This window comes from Hyaena hyaena, unplaced genomic scaffold (genome assembly GCF_003009895.1).
Source record: "Hyaena hyaena isolate Hyena2069 unplaced genomic scaffold, ASM300989v1 scaffold_71, whole genome shotgun sequence".
Classification (NCBI taxonomy): Eukaryota; Metazoa; Chordata; class Mammalia; order Carnivora; family Hyaenidae; genus Hyaena; species Hyaena hyaena.
In genome coordinates this window covers 944,017-955,383 of record NW_024080704.1, presented here as the reverse complement: position 1 = coordinate 955,383, position 11,367 = coordinate 944,017, and the positions used below count along the sequence as shown (strand labels likewise).

The window sequence follows — 11,367 nt, the reverse complement described above, 5'->3', positions numbered from 1 at the left end:
AAGAGTCCTTTCTGTTTGACTCTGGATGCTTCTGCAGTGCCTCTATTCTTCACAATAGTCATGCTTTGTTTTTACAATATTAAAGTGGCTTGATTTCGGAAAAGGGCTTATGGGAGGCAGTGACCTGAGGTTGTTGGTAATGTTGGCAAGAGCTGTGTCAGCAGAGCGATGGGAAAGGAGCTAGCTACAGCGGGCTGAGGGGTGAACAAGAGGTGGTGAGGTGAAGACAGTCCCCACGTTCTCCGGAAGTCTGCCTGGTGAGGAAAGCACTGGGGGAGTGGTAGCTGGAGGGGTCCTCCAACAGAGGGAGAGCTAGAAGGACATAAGCCAGCTCAGGGAAAGGGATGGTGGATGGGGCAGAGGGGCGAGGAGGTAGGACCCTCAAGGATGTGAGAGGCACTGTGTTCCACAGCCAGTGCAGGAATTTACCAGAAAGAGAAGAAGGGACACTTCTCACGCTGACCCTAGAAGGAAGGAAGAAGGTATGCAACAAGGGCACGCAAGCGTGTTCATGGGACCGGAGTTGCCCACATCTTCCTTGTAAAGAAGGAGGTGTGGTTTTGGCACGCTCAGAGACAGAGGTGGACAACGCACACCTCCACCTTCAGACTGGCAGACTACTCCAGAAGCCATTAGGCTTTCAGGTAGGCATGAAAGTCCCCGGCACCCGGCACAGAATCCCAGGTGGGTCCTTGGCCTAGAGTCAGAGTTTCAGGACAGACCTGATTGCTCTTCTGAGGGAACACTTCCCCTGCTGGGCCTCCTGGAATTCACCCTGGGCGACTCCAGGTCTGAGGTTTCCCCATAAAGTCTGTTTCACTTTTTTTCCTGTCCAACAGCCCCGACTGCTTCCAGCCCTGAGTCACAGAGGAGGTATCAGTGACCACTCCAGTGACAACAGCAGCTATAGTAGCGACTACAGGTAAGTGAGTATTGGGCTGAGGGTCGCCAGGGGCGTATTTCTGATGGACATGACTTTGAAACTTTAGTCTCCTCCACTGAGCCCTGCGAGAACCTGGGTGACGAATTGCAGAAACGTAGAGCTAAAGGCAATGAAGTCTTCACCTGGCCAGCTTGGCACAAAAGAACTTTCTTTTGTGTGAGAGTGTGAGTGTGAGAGTGCTCTCAAACCCTTGAACCCTTGAAAGGCGGCTGGTATGACTGAGGAACTAAATTTTTTGTTTTATTTTAACTAAATTTAAGTAGTTACTTATGTCTAGTGGCTATCATACTGGACAATACAGATCTAGAACAATGGCCTCATTTCCCAATAGGCCACATCAAGGCCCAGAGAGAATTGACTTGTCCAAGTTCATCTTGACCATCAGCAGCAGAACCAGCCCGTTCTTTATTCACCCCAACATCCATATGCAAGTGGTGGGTTCAGGGGAAATGAAATCACCCAGTGGAAGTCAAGAAGCTGGCAGGTGGGGAAATGTCAAATCTGGGCTCCCCTTTCGACACCTTTTTACTCAGTTACCTGGGATAGAGAAGTACCTAACAGAGCTCAGAAAGCTGAGGTTGGAGATCTGGTCCCTTGTTCACATTGGAAAGAATACAGGATTTAAGGTCAGGTTAAAAAACGTTGCTTAAAAATCATTTAAGGAGTACCTGGGTGGCTCAGTCAGTTGTCTGTCCGACTTTGGCTTGGGTCATGATCTCGCAACTCGTGAGTTTGAGCCCCACATTGGGCTCACTGCTGACAGCCTGTCAGCACAGACACCACTTCGGATCCTCTGTCCCCCTCTCTCTGCCCCTCCCCCACTTGCACTCTCCCACAAATAAATAAATATTTTTTGAAAAAAAATTGTTTAAAACCCAGTATGCTGAGTGAAATAAGTCAGGCAGAGAAGAACAGATACCATATGTTTGCGCGTATAGGAGGATTAGGAGGAACTTAACAGAGGACCATGGGGGAGAAGAGAAAAAATAGTTGGGGAGAGGGAGGGAGGCAAACCATGAGAGACTCTTGAATGCCGAGAACAAACTGAAGACAAATGGGGTGGGGGGGGGTAGGGAAAGGGGAGTGATGGGCATGGAGGAGGGCACTTGTTGGGATGAGCACTAGGTGTTATATGGAAACCAACTTGACAATAAACTATTTAAAATAAATAAATAAAAATAAAACCCAGTTCCCTGTGTCACTCTGATGAAGTTGCTTAACCCCCAGGGCCCAGTTTCCTCATTCAGAAAGTGTGTACTTCACAGGTTTGTTGAGAGGATTAAATGTACAAATTCTTTTTTAAAAAAAGATTTTATTTTTAAGTAATCTTCACACCCGACATGGGATTCAAACTCACATTCCTGAGATCAAGAGTTGTTTGCTCTGCCACCTGAGCCGGCCAGGTGCACCTAAAGTACAAATTCTGAAAAGCACTTTTCCCCAAAGCTGGACCTTGGTAGGCACTCAACATTACAGCTAATGTGACTATTGTCATCCAGTTCAGAGAAAGTGAAAATGTACATCAAAGTCAGCCTGGGAAGCACATCCGTTGGTTTTCCTTGCTTTGGAGTATAGGGGGAAAGATATTATGGTGTAGCTGATACACTATTTCAGTAACAAAGATCACAATGATCAAGGCTAACATCACGATTTCTGTGCGTCTCAAGAGCTCTACGGGTAATTCTTCACTCAGTCCTCAACACAACCTGATGTGTTAGATGCTATCATTGGTCTCATTTTACAGATGAGTAAACTGAGACTCGGAAAGGAAAAGTCACTTGCCTAGAGTTGCTCAGCTAGCAGAATCCTTAATCTACTTTCATGTGCCTCTTTCTTGTATAACGAGCTTCTGTCTGGTTCTGGCATCACCTGGCCAGGGGCCATTGCATTCTCCAGCCTGGGAAAGAGAGGGGTGACAAAGAACGTGTGCTCAGTAGCTGGACTCAGAGGTTCTTTCCTGGGAGCAGGCAGCCGGGGCGAGTTTGCTGCAGGCTTTGAGAATACTCCGCAGGACCAAGAGGCTGGGGTGAGGCGTAGTGGAGGGGGTGGAGGCATTGTTCGCTGGGGTGGGGGCTTGGGAGGGGACCATGAATTAGTGTTCACTCATCTGCTTGTATTTATCCTTTCAACTGTAATCCATAGCAAATGTGACAAAATCTATTCCCGGTGCCACCCAACACTGCTTTCAAAAATGTGTTTGGACTTGGATATGTTGTTAATTGTTCCCAAAAGGCTTTCTTTCCAAATTAGATGGTTGACTCCCAAGGTGGTAGCTACAGCGGACCCAATCCCAAGTGCACAAGCCAAGAAAGAATTGCAATGTCCTCAGAGGAGCCTCTGGTCAGAGCAGATGGCTGGGCAGGGAGGTAGAAGACAAGAAAGTGGGGCCCCCACTTGGCGGTGGGGGTTCTCACACGGATGTGACATGGAGAAGGAATCTGTGAGGCTTTAAGGGTTCCTGGGGTGAATGGCATGGGGGCAGGAGGCAGGAGGAGATGAGACTATCTCTGTCGTCTTCATGAGCTGATGAGCTGTTCTCCTTTGAGATGTGAAAGGTTCAAGGGCAGGAGGGCTGCTGGCTCATGGGGGGGGGGGGGGGGGCCCGAGGCAGCTGGAGAGTGGAGAGCATCAGACAAGGCTGCTGAAAGAACCAGGGCAAAGGTGAGAGAAATCCATGCCGTCCTGGGCAAACCACTGCCTGTGTGTGGGCCTCAATTTCCTCGTCTGTGAAATGGAAAGATTGGCTAGAAAACACCCTATGTCCCTTACCAGCATGGAACTCTACCGTTCCAGAAAATGACTGGTGGTCCAAGAGCTGACCTAGGAATTAATTCTTCACGTTATCAAAAGCATCCAGCACTCTCAGGACTCCACCCTAGAATTGAGCAATCTAATCCACCACTCACTTCCTCCACTGTGTTCTCACCACGGCCGCCCTGTCAGTCAGGCACATCTGCCCTCCTGGATGCGTCCTACAGGTGAAAGTCCCAGACTCCTGGTAAGTCTTGGAACACCTACCCCCCTCACCTTCGAGAATGTCTCTGTCCTCTGTCCCCCTTGACACCCAGCCTCTGTTCATCCCAGACATCTCCCCCCACCCTGGATGGGCTTCATGCCTCTTTATGCCTCCCTGTCCCCAAAGGGAGCCTCTGTCCCTTGTCCCTACACCTCTCTCCAACAACCGCTTAGGGCAACTCTCTTCCCACCCCCTTCCCTTCCTAACTCAGCCAGCTCTCCTGCTTTGGCTAGGATTAGGTCTGAGGAAGGGACACACATTGTTGAGTTCCCCCTCCCCTATATTAAATGCAAATATGTGTGGATTATATTTATATTTATAGAGAGAAAGAATGCGAAAATTGTATTGAAATGACTGATTTTTCTATTGCTGTTGAAAAGATTGCCTTCAATGTTTGGGATCTTGTAAATATCTCCTTTTTAGAGCATTTCCATAAAATAAATTGGACTCATCCCATCCATGGAGTTTTTGAACGGCCGTGAGTCATCAAGGGTATGGCCATCTCACTCGGTGAGGGAGTCTCCTGCTTGTTCACCGAGAGCTTGACTGGGTTGTCCGTAGCAGCCAGCCAGGTCAAAGGTGTTTGGTCTGTCATTCCTGCAAGGGCTGTTTCTTTCATTCTGGGGCTACAGAATAGCTAAGGAAGCACTCCACAAAACAGCAAACAGTAGGAATCAACTGTATACAGGCTGACCTCAGGAGATCTCGAGAACTTAGCTTTCAAATATATTTAATAGATGAAGTATGATTTTTTTTTTTTTTAACAAAGCAAGTCTGTAGACTGTAAGTAACAGGTGGAGACGTCCACACCTGCTTGGTATCCTGGTTGCAGCACTCGCAGGCTCTGTGGTCCTGGGCTGGTTTCTGTGCCTCTCTGTGCCTCTCTTCTCACTGTAAACAGGGGCTAATCATATCTGTTTGTGACCGTCAAGGAAGACCGCATGCCTAGGAGGCACAAAGCAGATCTCAGACACGTCAACTCCCTTCCTTTAGTTTCTCCCTTTTACTGTCAAAACATCCTCCCTAGAGATTGGTAAATTGAAAACTCAACCAGCAACAACAAAGCATCGTCGTCCCCGCCCCCCACGCCCCTCCCCCCAGGGCTGGGGTTCATTGCCTTAGCCTGGGTCTCTTTCTTGAGCTCTCTGCCTTCCATTCTGACTTGTAGGGTCTCCCTCTGGACCTTCAAGCTGACCCTTCGCGCCTGGGAGTGGGATGTCACCCATGGATCTCCAGCCCACCACCAGTACAGCTGAGCCCTGGAATAGCCAGAATCAGGACATATCAGTGAAACATGCTTGATTGCTGCTGCCTGTTCCAATAGGGCAGTTTCTGTGGCCGCCTTAGCCCTGTCTTCTCAAAGCCAGTGCTCATAAATGGGGGGGGGGGGGTTTCCTCTCTGCGGACACAAGCTCTGCACCCACTCTCAAAAGTGAGACTTCTCTTAGGTCACTTTTTTCCCTTGAGAGCATCTCTGGTCATCAGTTCCCAGAGGTGACCCACCGTTGACCTTGTGACTTCACTGGACGTAACGCCGGGATAAACATGCTCTTGTCCATGGGACTGCGGAGCCTGTGACTTGCAGGTCTTGCCAACAACCGTGGCTGAGCCAGCTGTCCCTCTGCCACTACCATCTCACTCTCCTGGCTGGACAGAGCACCCCCACCACCACAGACTGATCGAATCTGCACTGTCTGTGGTCTCCATGGGTTAAGAGGCCGGCTTAACTGACCTCCATTATCTAGGGAAAATAGTAATAACTTCCCAGGAAAGTGAAGGCTAAGAATTTTGTCACTCAGGGGAAAAGGCATTACTTTTCCAGTGTCTCTTAACCCTAGTCAGCTTTCTTCTTTGCTACGTATGACTGACAATTACAGACTCTTCTGCTAAAGAGAAAGGCTCCCTGGGAGTTTCGTTGCTAATGTTGTTGTTTTACTATTTGTATCTGCTTTTCAATGTATTTACCATTGAGGTTTTTTTTCTAGTTGAGATATAATTCACACAGTGTAAAGTCACCTGCTTCCAGTGTACTAGAAGTTCTTAATATATGCACAGAGCTATACAATCATCACCACTGTCTGAGTCCTAAACACTTTCATCACCCTGAAAAGCGACCCTGTTCTCATTAATATTCCCCTCCCTCCAGCCCCTGGCAAACACCGATCTACTTTCTGTCTTTACTGATTTGCCTATTCTGGACATTTATCAGACATAGACCCATCCAGTATGAAGCCTTTTATGTCTGGCTCTTTTCACTTGGAATACTGTTTTCAAGGTTCACCCAGGCTGTAGCAAACATCAGTGCTTTGTTCCTTTCTGTGGTTGGATACTATTGCCTTGTTTGTCTATGCCACAATTTGTTTATCCGTTTATTGGATGATGGGCATTTGAGTTGTTCCCATTTTTTGGCAATGATGATCCTATGAGCATCTGTGTACAAATTTCTGTGTGGACATACATTTTCAATTCCTTGCATACATACCTAGACGTGCAATTGCTGGGTCATTGGTAACTATGTTTAACTTTTTGAACAACTGCCAAACTGTTTTCCAAGGTAGCTGCACCAGGGGTCCAATTTCCCCACATCCTGGTCAACATTGTTACTGTCCATCTTGTTTTACTATGATGATCCTAGTGAGTATTGAAGTAATTCCAGTACTTTCCATCTTTCTCTTTGATACTGGTTCCGTTTTGAGGTGGCTCACAGACTTGCATATGGTCACAGGATGGTCATCTTCAATATAACGAAATGGCACAGTGGTGATATATTTTGTGGTCCGAAAGGAACTAATTTGGTAGCTAGTTTATTTTAATTTACTTCCTCTTGGAAAACTGGGCTCGTATTTCAGAGTGACTGCAGCTTCCTCCAGAGGCAGGCTTCGGGCTATCCTCATAAAAAGGGCAGAGCCAAAATCAGTGGGCTTATCTGGGGGGTGCTGGGGTGCTGGGGTGTCAAGGATGGATGAAGGCACTCCCTGGCAGGACAGAGAGTATCCCCACCAGAACTGGAAAGCCACCAAAGCAAGGAGAGTTTGCCTTGACCTGTCTTCTCTGCTTCCTCCTGCCTCTGCTCCTCATGCTGGGAGCACGCTGGCTTTCTCTGCTCACCTCTGCATGACAGAATATGGCTGCTCAGAGCTCCCAAGGGACTCTGTAACATTGCCACCCACTTGGAGAATCGATCAGCCACCTGCTTAGGGTTTTGAATGTATTTTTTCCAAACTATACAAATACTGTCTCCGGGTCTCCTGCATCCGGAAAGAAAAATACCGGGCTGTACTGAGTAAACTTTCTTTCTTCTAGCTCAAGTATCTTGCAACTGTATGCTGTTACCGCTAAATCTGTTTTCCCACACACTTCCTTGAAATAACTTTCAAAAAGTTGGACAAAGGGATTCCTCCCTCAGCTTTATAGTCAAACCTCGATCTTTTTCTAGTGGTCAAACCCAATTGAATTGCCTCCTTCATTCCCCAGATCAAGAACTAAAGGGTAACTCATATTTCTGACATTAAATTCAGCCTCAACAGCCAGAGATGTTAACTACTGAAGAATCCATGGCATGCCCTATAGGAATTATTTGAAGGGAAGTTTCAACAATGTTTTGGATGTCATGGAAAGTGCTCAGAAGGTACTCTCTGGCTTTGAAGGGCACCATACTTGTCATACAATATACCGTTTATCACTAAGTAAATGAGTCCCAAAGCCCTAGAGCCACTACTATTTCCTACCATGAAACTTGCCTGCATGGGATATACAAGCCAAAGCAAGAGTCCTGTCCAAATTTCATGCGCAAACAGGCTATAGTCTGGGGAAATGTTCCTGTGCAATAACTCTCATCTCTCTTCTCTAGGCCGGGATTTAAGTTTGCTTCAAAGATGGAAATGGACTGGGATAATTACAGCTTGGAAGATCTCTTCGGTGATGCAGAAAATTATAGTTACAACACTGACCTGCCTTCTATTCTATCAGACTCAGCCCCATGTAGGCCAGAATCTCTGGAAATCAACCAGTATGCCATCGTGGTCATCTATGCCCTGGTTTTCGTGCTGAGCCTGCTGGGAAACTCCTTAGTGATCCTGGTTGTCTTATACAGTCGGGTCAGCCGCTCTGTCACTGATGTCTACCTGCTGAACCTGGCCATAGCCGACTTGCTCTTCGCCCTGACCTTGCCTATCTGGGCTGCCTCCAAGGCAAAGGGCTGGATCTTTGGCACACCCCTGTGCAAGGTGGTCTCTTTTCTGAAGGAAATCAACTTCTACAGCAGCATCTTGCTGCTGGCCTGCATCAGCGTGGACCGCTACCTGGCCATCGTCCATGCCACACGCACACTGACCCAGAAGCGGCACTGGGTCAAGTTCATATGCATAGGCATCTGGGCTCTGTCCCTGATCCTTTCCCTGCCCATCTTCATCTTCCGCAGGGCCTTCAATCCTCCCTATTCCAGCCCAGTCTGCTATGAGGACCTGGGTGCCAATACTACAAAATGGCGGATGGTGATGAGGGTCCTGCCCCAGACCTTCGGCTTCCTCCTGCCCTTGTTGATCATGCTGTTTTGCTATGGACTCACCCTGCGCACGCTGTTTGAGGCCCACATGGGGCAGAAACACCGGGCCATGAGGGTCATCTTTGCTGTCGTGCTCGTCTTCTTGCTCTGCTGGCTGCCCTACAACCTGGTCCTGGTGGCAGACACCCTCATGAGGCTCCGGGTGATCAAGGAGACGTGTGAGCGCCGCAGTGACATTGGCCGGGCCCTGGATGCCACCGAGATTCTGGGCTTCTTCCACAGCTGCCTCAATCCCCTCATCTATGCCTTCATTGGTCAGAAGTTTCGCCATGGACTCCTCAAGATCATGGCCATCCATGGGCTCATCAGCAAGGAGCACTTGTCCAAGGACGGCAGGCCTTCCTTCGTTGGCTCTTCTTCAGGGAACACTTCTACTACCTTCTGAGCCCCTGCCCCTGTTGCAGCCCCTCAGGGCTCCTGCCTGGCCCTCAGCACCCCATTCCAAACCTCATGCCCAGTATCAAGGCAGCCTCCATATCAAGGCAGCCTCTGTTGTGGTTACAAGAAGTTACTGGGCCATGTCCTTGTCAGACCCCCATTGCATGGTTTAGAAAACCTGCCCTGGGGGCCCCTCCCCTTACTGTAGTTGCTATGTCAGCAGCTAGAGCTCAGTCCATCCTACCACTGAGCCTATAGCACTCTGGTCTCAGAGACACTTAGAGACATTTAAAAGACATTCTTTTTAAGTGACTACAGAAAGTTCCCACCATTGGGAGCCATTAGTGGCAAATGGCATTAGTTGCTGCCCCAACTCTCCCTTTCTTGCCTGTCAGCAAAGTCCACTTCCCTCGAGAGAGGCCAAAAAAGCCAGGTACTTCCTTTCTAAGACTCCCTTATGCTGGGAGTGGTCTTATCATTCACTTCTGACTAATAAGATTCAAGGGCAATAGTGTGCCGGTCAATCATTCTGGGGAAAAAAGTCCTGACTTGTAGCATTTGCCAAGTTGTCTGGTTTAAATGCTCCCACCGTGGCGATTTCAAGGGTGGTGGTGTTTAGTAACCAGCTCACAAAAATCTAGGAAATGTAATGATCTGCTTTCACAAACAGGTACAAACTGGCTTCAGCACACCATTGCTTAAGAGGAAATCTGCTGGGGCCGGAGGATTCCCGAGTAGTATTCCTGATTGAAAAAAGAAAGGCATACACACACACACACACACACACACACACACATCCTTGATTCTTGCCGTTAAATGTGGTTGTAGGATATAATGTGACAAAGAGGCAAAAAGTATACCAAACACACTTAGGCAGATGGAGTTAAAGAATAAAAAGGACCAGAGAATGAATAGCCCAGAAGGAAACCTAAGCATAAATGGTCAAATGGTTTTCAACGAGGGCACCCAGACCCTTCAATGGGGAAAGGATAGTCTTTCAACAAATGCTGCTGGGAAAACTAGATATTCACATGCATAAGAATGAACTTGGTCTCTTCCCTTACACTATACACAAAAGTTAACTCAAAATGGATTGAAGACCTAAACATGAGAGCTTCAGTGATAAAACCCTTAACAGAAACATAGAGGAAAAGTTTTATAACATTGAATTTGACATTGGATATGACACCAAAAGCACAAGCAACAAAAGAATGAATAGAGAAATTAGATTTCATCAAAGGTGAAAGCTTGTGTACATCAAAGGGTACCATCAACAAAGTGGAAAGGGAAACCATGGAATGGTTGGAAATATTTGCAAATCATATATCTTATACAGGTTACTATCTGCAATATATAAAGAATTCGTACGATCCAACAACAACAGATAGTAACAAGTGTTGCCAAGGATACGGAAAAACTGGTGGAACCCTTGCGCACTGTTGGTGGGAATGTAAAATGGTGCAGCTGCTGTGAAAAACAGTGCCTCAAAAGATGACATCTAGAATTACTATATGATCCGGCCATTTCACGTCTAAGTGTATACCCAAAAGAATTGAAGACAGAGCCTCAAACAGATATTGGTACACTAGTGTTCATGGCAGCATTATTCACAATACCCAAAAGAGGAAAACATCCCAGATGTCCTTCAATGGATGATGGATCAACAAAATGTTGGATATACATACAATGGAATATTGTATTCAGTCTTAAAAATGAATGAAATTCTGATACAGGCTACAACATGTCTGAACCTTGAAAACATTACACTAAGTGAAATCAGCCAGACAGAAATATTGTATGATTCCATTCATCAGAAGTACCGAGAAGAGTCAAGTTCATAGAGATGAAAGGTAAAATAATAGTTACCAGGAGCTGGGGAGAGGAGAAAATGGGAAGTTATTGTTTAATGGGTATAGAATTCAGCTGAGGAAGATGAAAGGTTTCGAAGATGGCTCGTGGTGATAATTGTGCAACAGTGTGGATGTGCCTAATGCCCCTAAACTGTATACTTAAAAATGGTAAAAATGGTAAATTCTGTTATCTGTATTTTACTACAATGAAAAAAAAAAAAGAAAACAAAGAACTAGTTCCCAAAAGACAACCTTTAGCCACTGAACCAACCATGGAACTATCTACCAATAACTTCTTGTTAAAGGAGAGAATTAAATGTCTTTTTTTTTTTTTTAATAAACCACTTTTAGTAGAGTATTTCATTACTTGCAGCAAAAAGCATCCAAACTGGAAAGTCAGACGAGGGTGAGCAGAGGTCCCGAGTGTAAATTTATTCACAATAAATAAACCCCTTTGCTCTTTATTAGGTACACAGAGAGAAGAACTGAATTAAAGATTGAGGCCAGCTTTTCTACCTCCTTCGTCCCCGGCCCAAGCCTGTTGTTGCTGGTCATGTACTATGGAAGGATATGCGTCCTGGCATCATCTAGAGCTTCTTGTGTCTTTGGGTGAAAC

At 46.7% G+C, this 11,367-nt stretch overlaps 1 protein-coding gene across 2 annotated transcripts; it reads left to right on the top strand.

Moving 5' to 3' along the window:
• The first annotated feature begins 321 nt into the window (after nucleotides 1-321).
• Nucleotides 322-11,084, top strand: CXCR2 (C-X-C motif chemokine receptor 2). Of its 2 annotated transcripts, XM_039233177.1 has the most exons (3): nucleotides 322-644; nucleotides 840-922; nucleotides 7,810-11,084. In XM_039233177.1, exons 1-3 carry the CDS (start codon nucleotides 345-347, stop codon nucleotides 8,906-8,908), a joined length of 1,482 nt encoding a protein of 493 aa, XP_039089108.1. In that variant the 5' UTR covers nucleotides 322-344; the 3' UTR covers nucleotides 8,909-11,084. The 2 variants fall into 2 exon arrangements, with proteins under 2 accessions (XP_039089108.1, XP_039089109.1); XM_039233178.1 differs by lacking the exons at nucleotides 322-644; nucleotides 840-922 and adding an exon at nucleotides 3,852-3,941.
• Nucleotides 11,085-11,367: the final 283 nt, after the last annotated feature.

Excerpts from the sequence above, each read along its gene's own strand:
- CXCR2 (XM_039233177.1), top strand. The coding sequence starts at position 345 with ATGGTGGATGGGGCAGAGGGGCGAGGAGGTAGGACCCTCAAGGATGTG. Across the intron at positions 645-839 it reads AGAAGCCATTAGGCTTTCAG|CCCCGACTGCTTCCAGCCCT; the intron begins GTAGGCATGAAA and ends CCTGTCCAACAG. Across the intron at positions 923-7,809 it reads AGCTATAGTAGCGACTACAG|GCCGGGATTTAAGTTTGCTT; the intron begins GTAAGTGAGTAT and ends TCTCTTCTCTAG.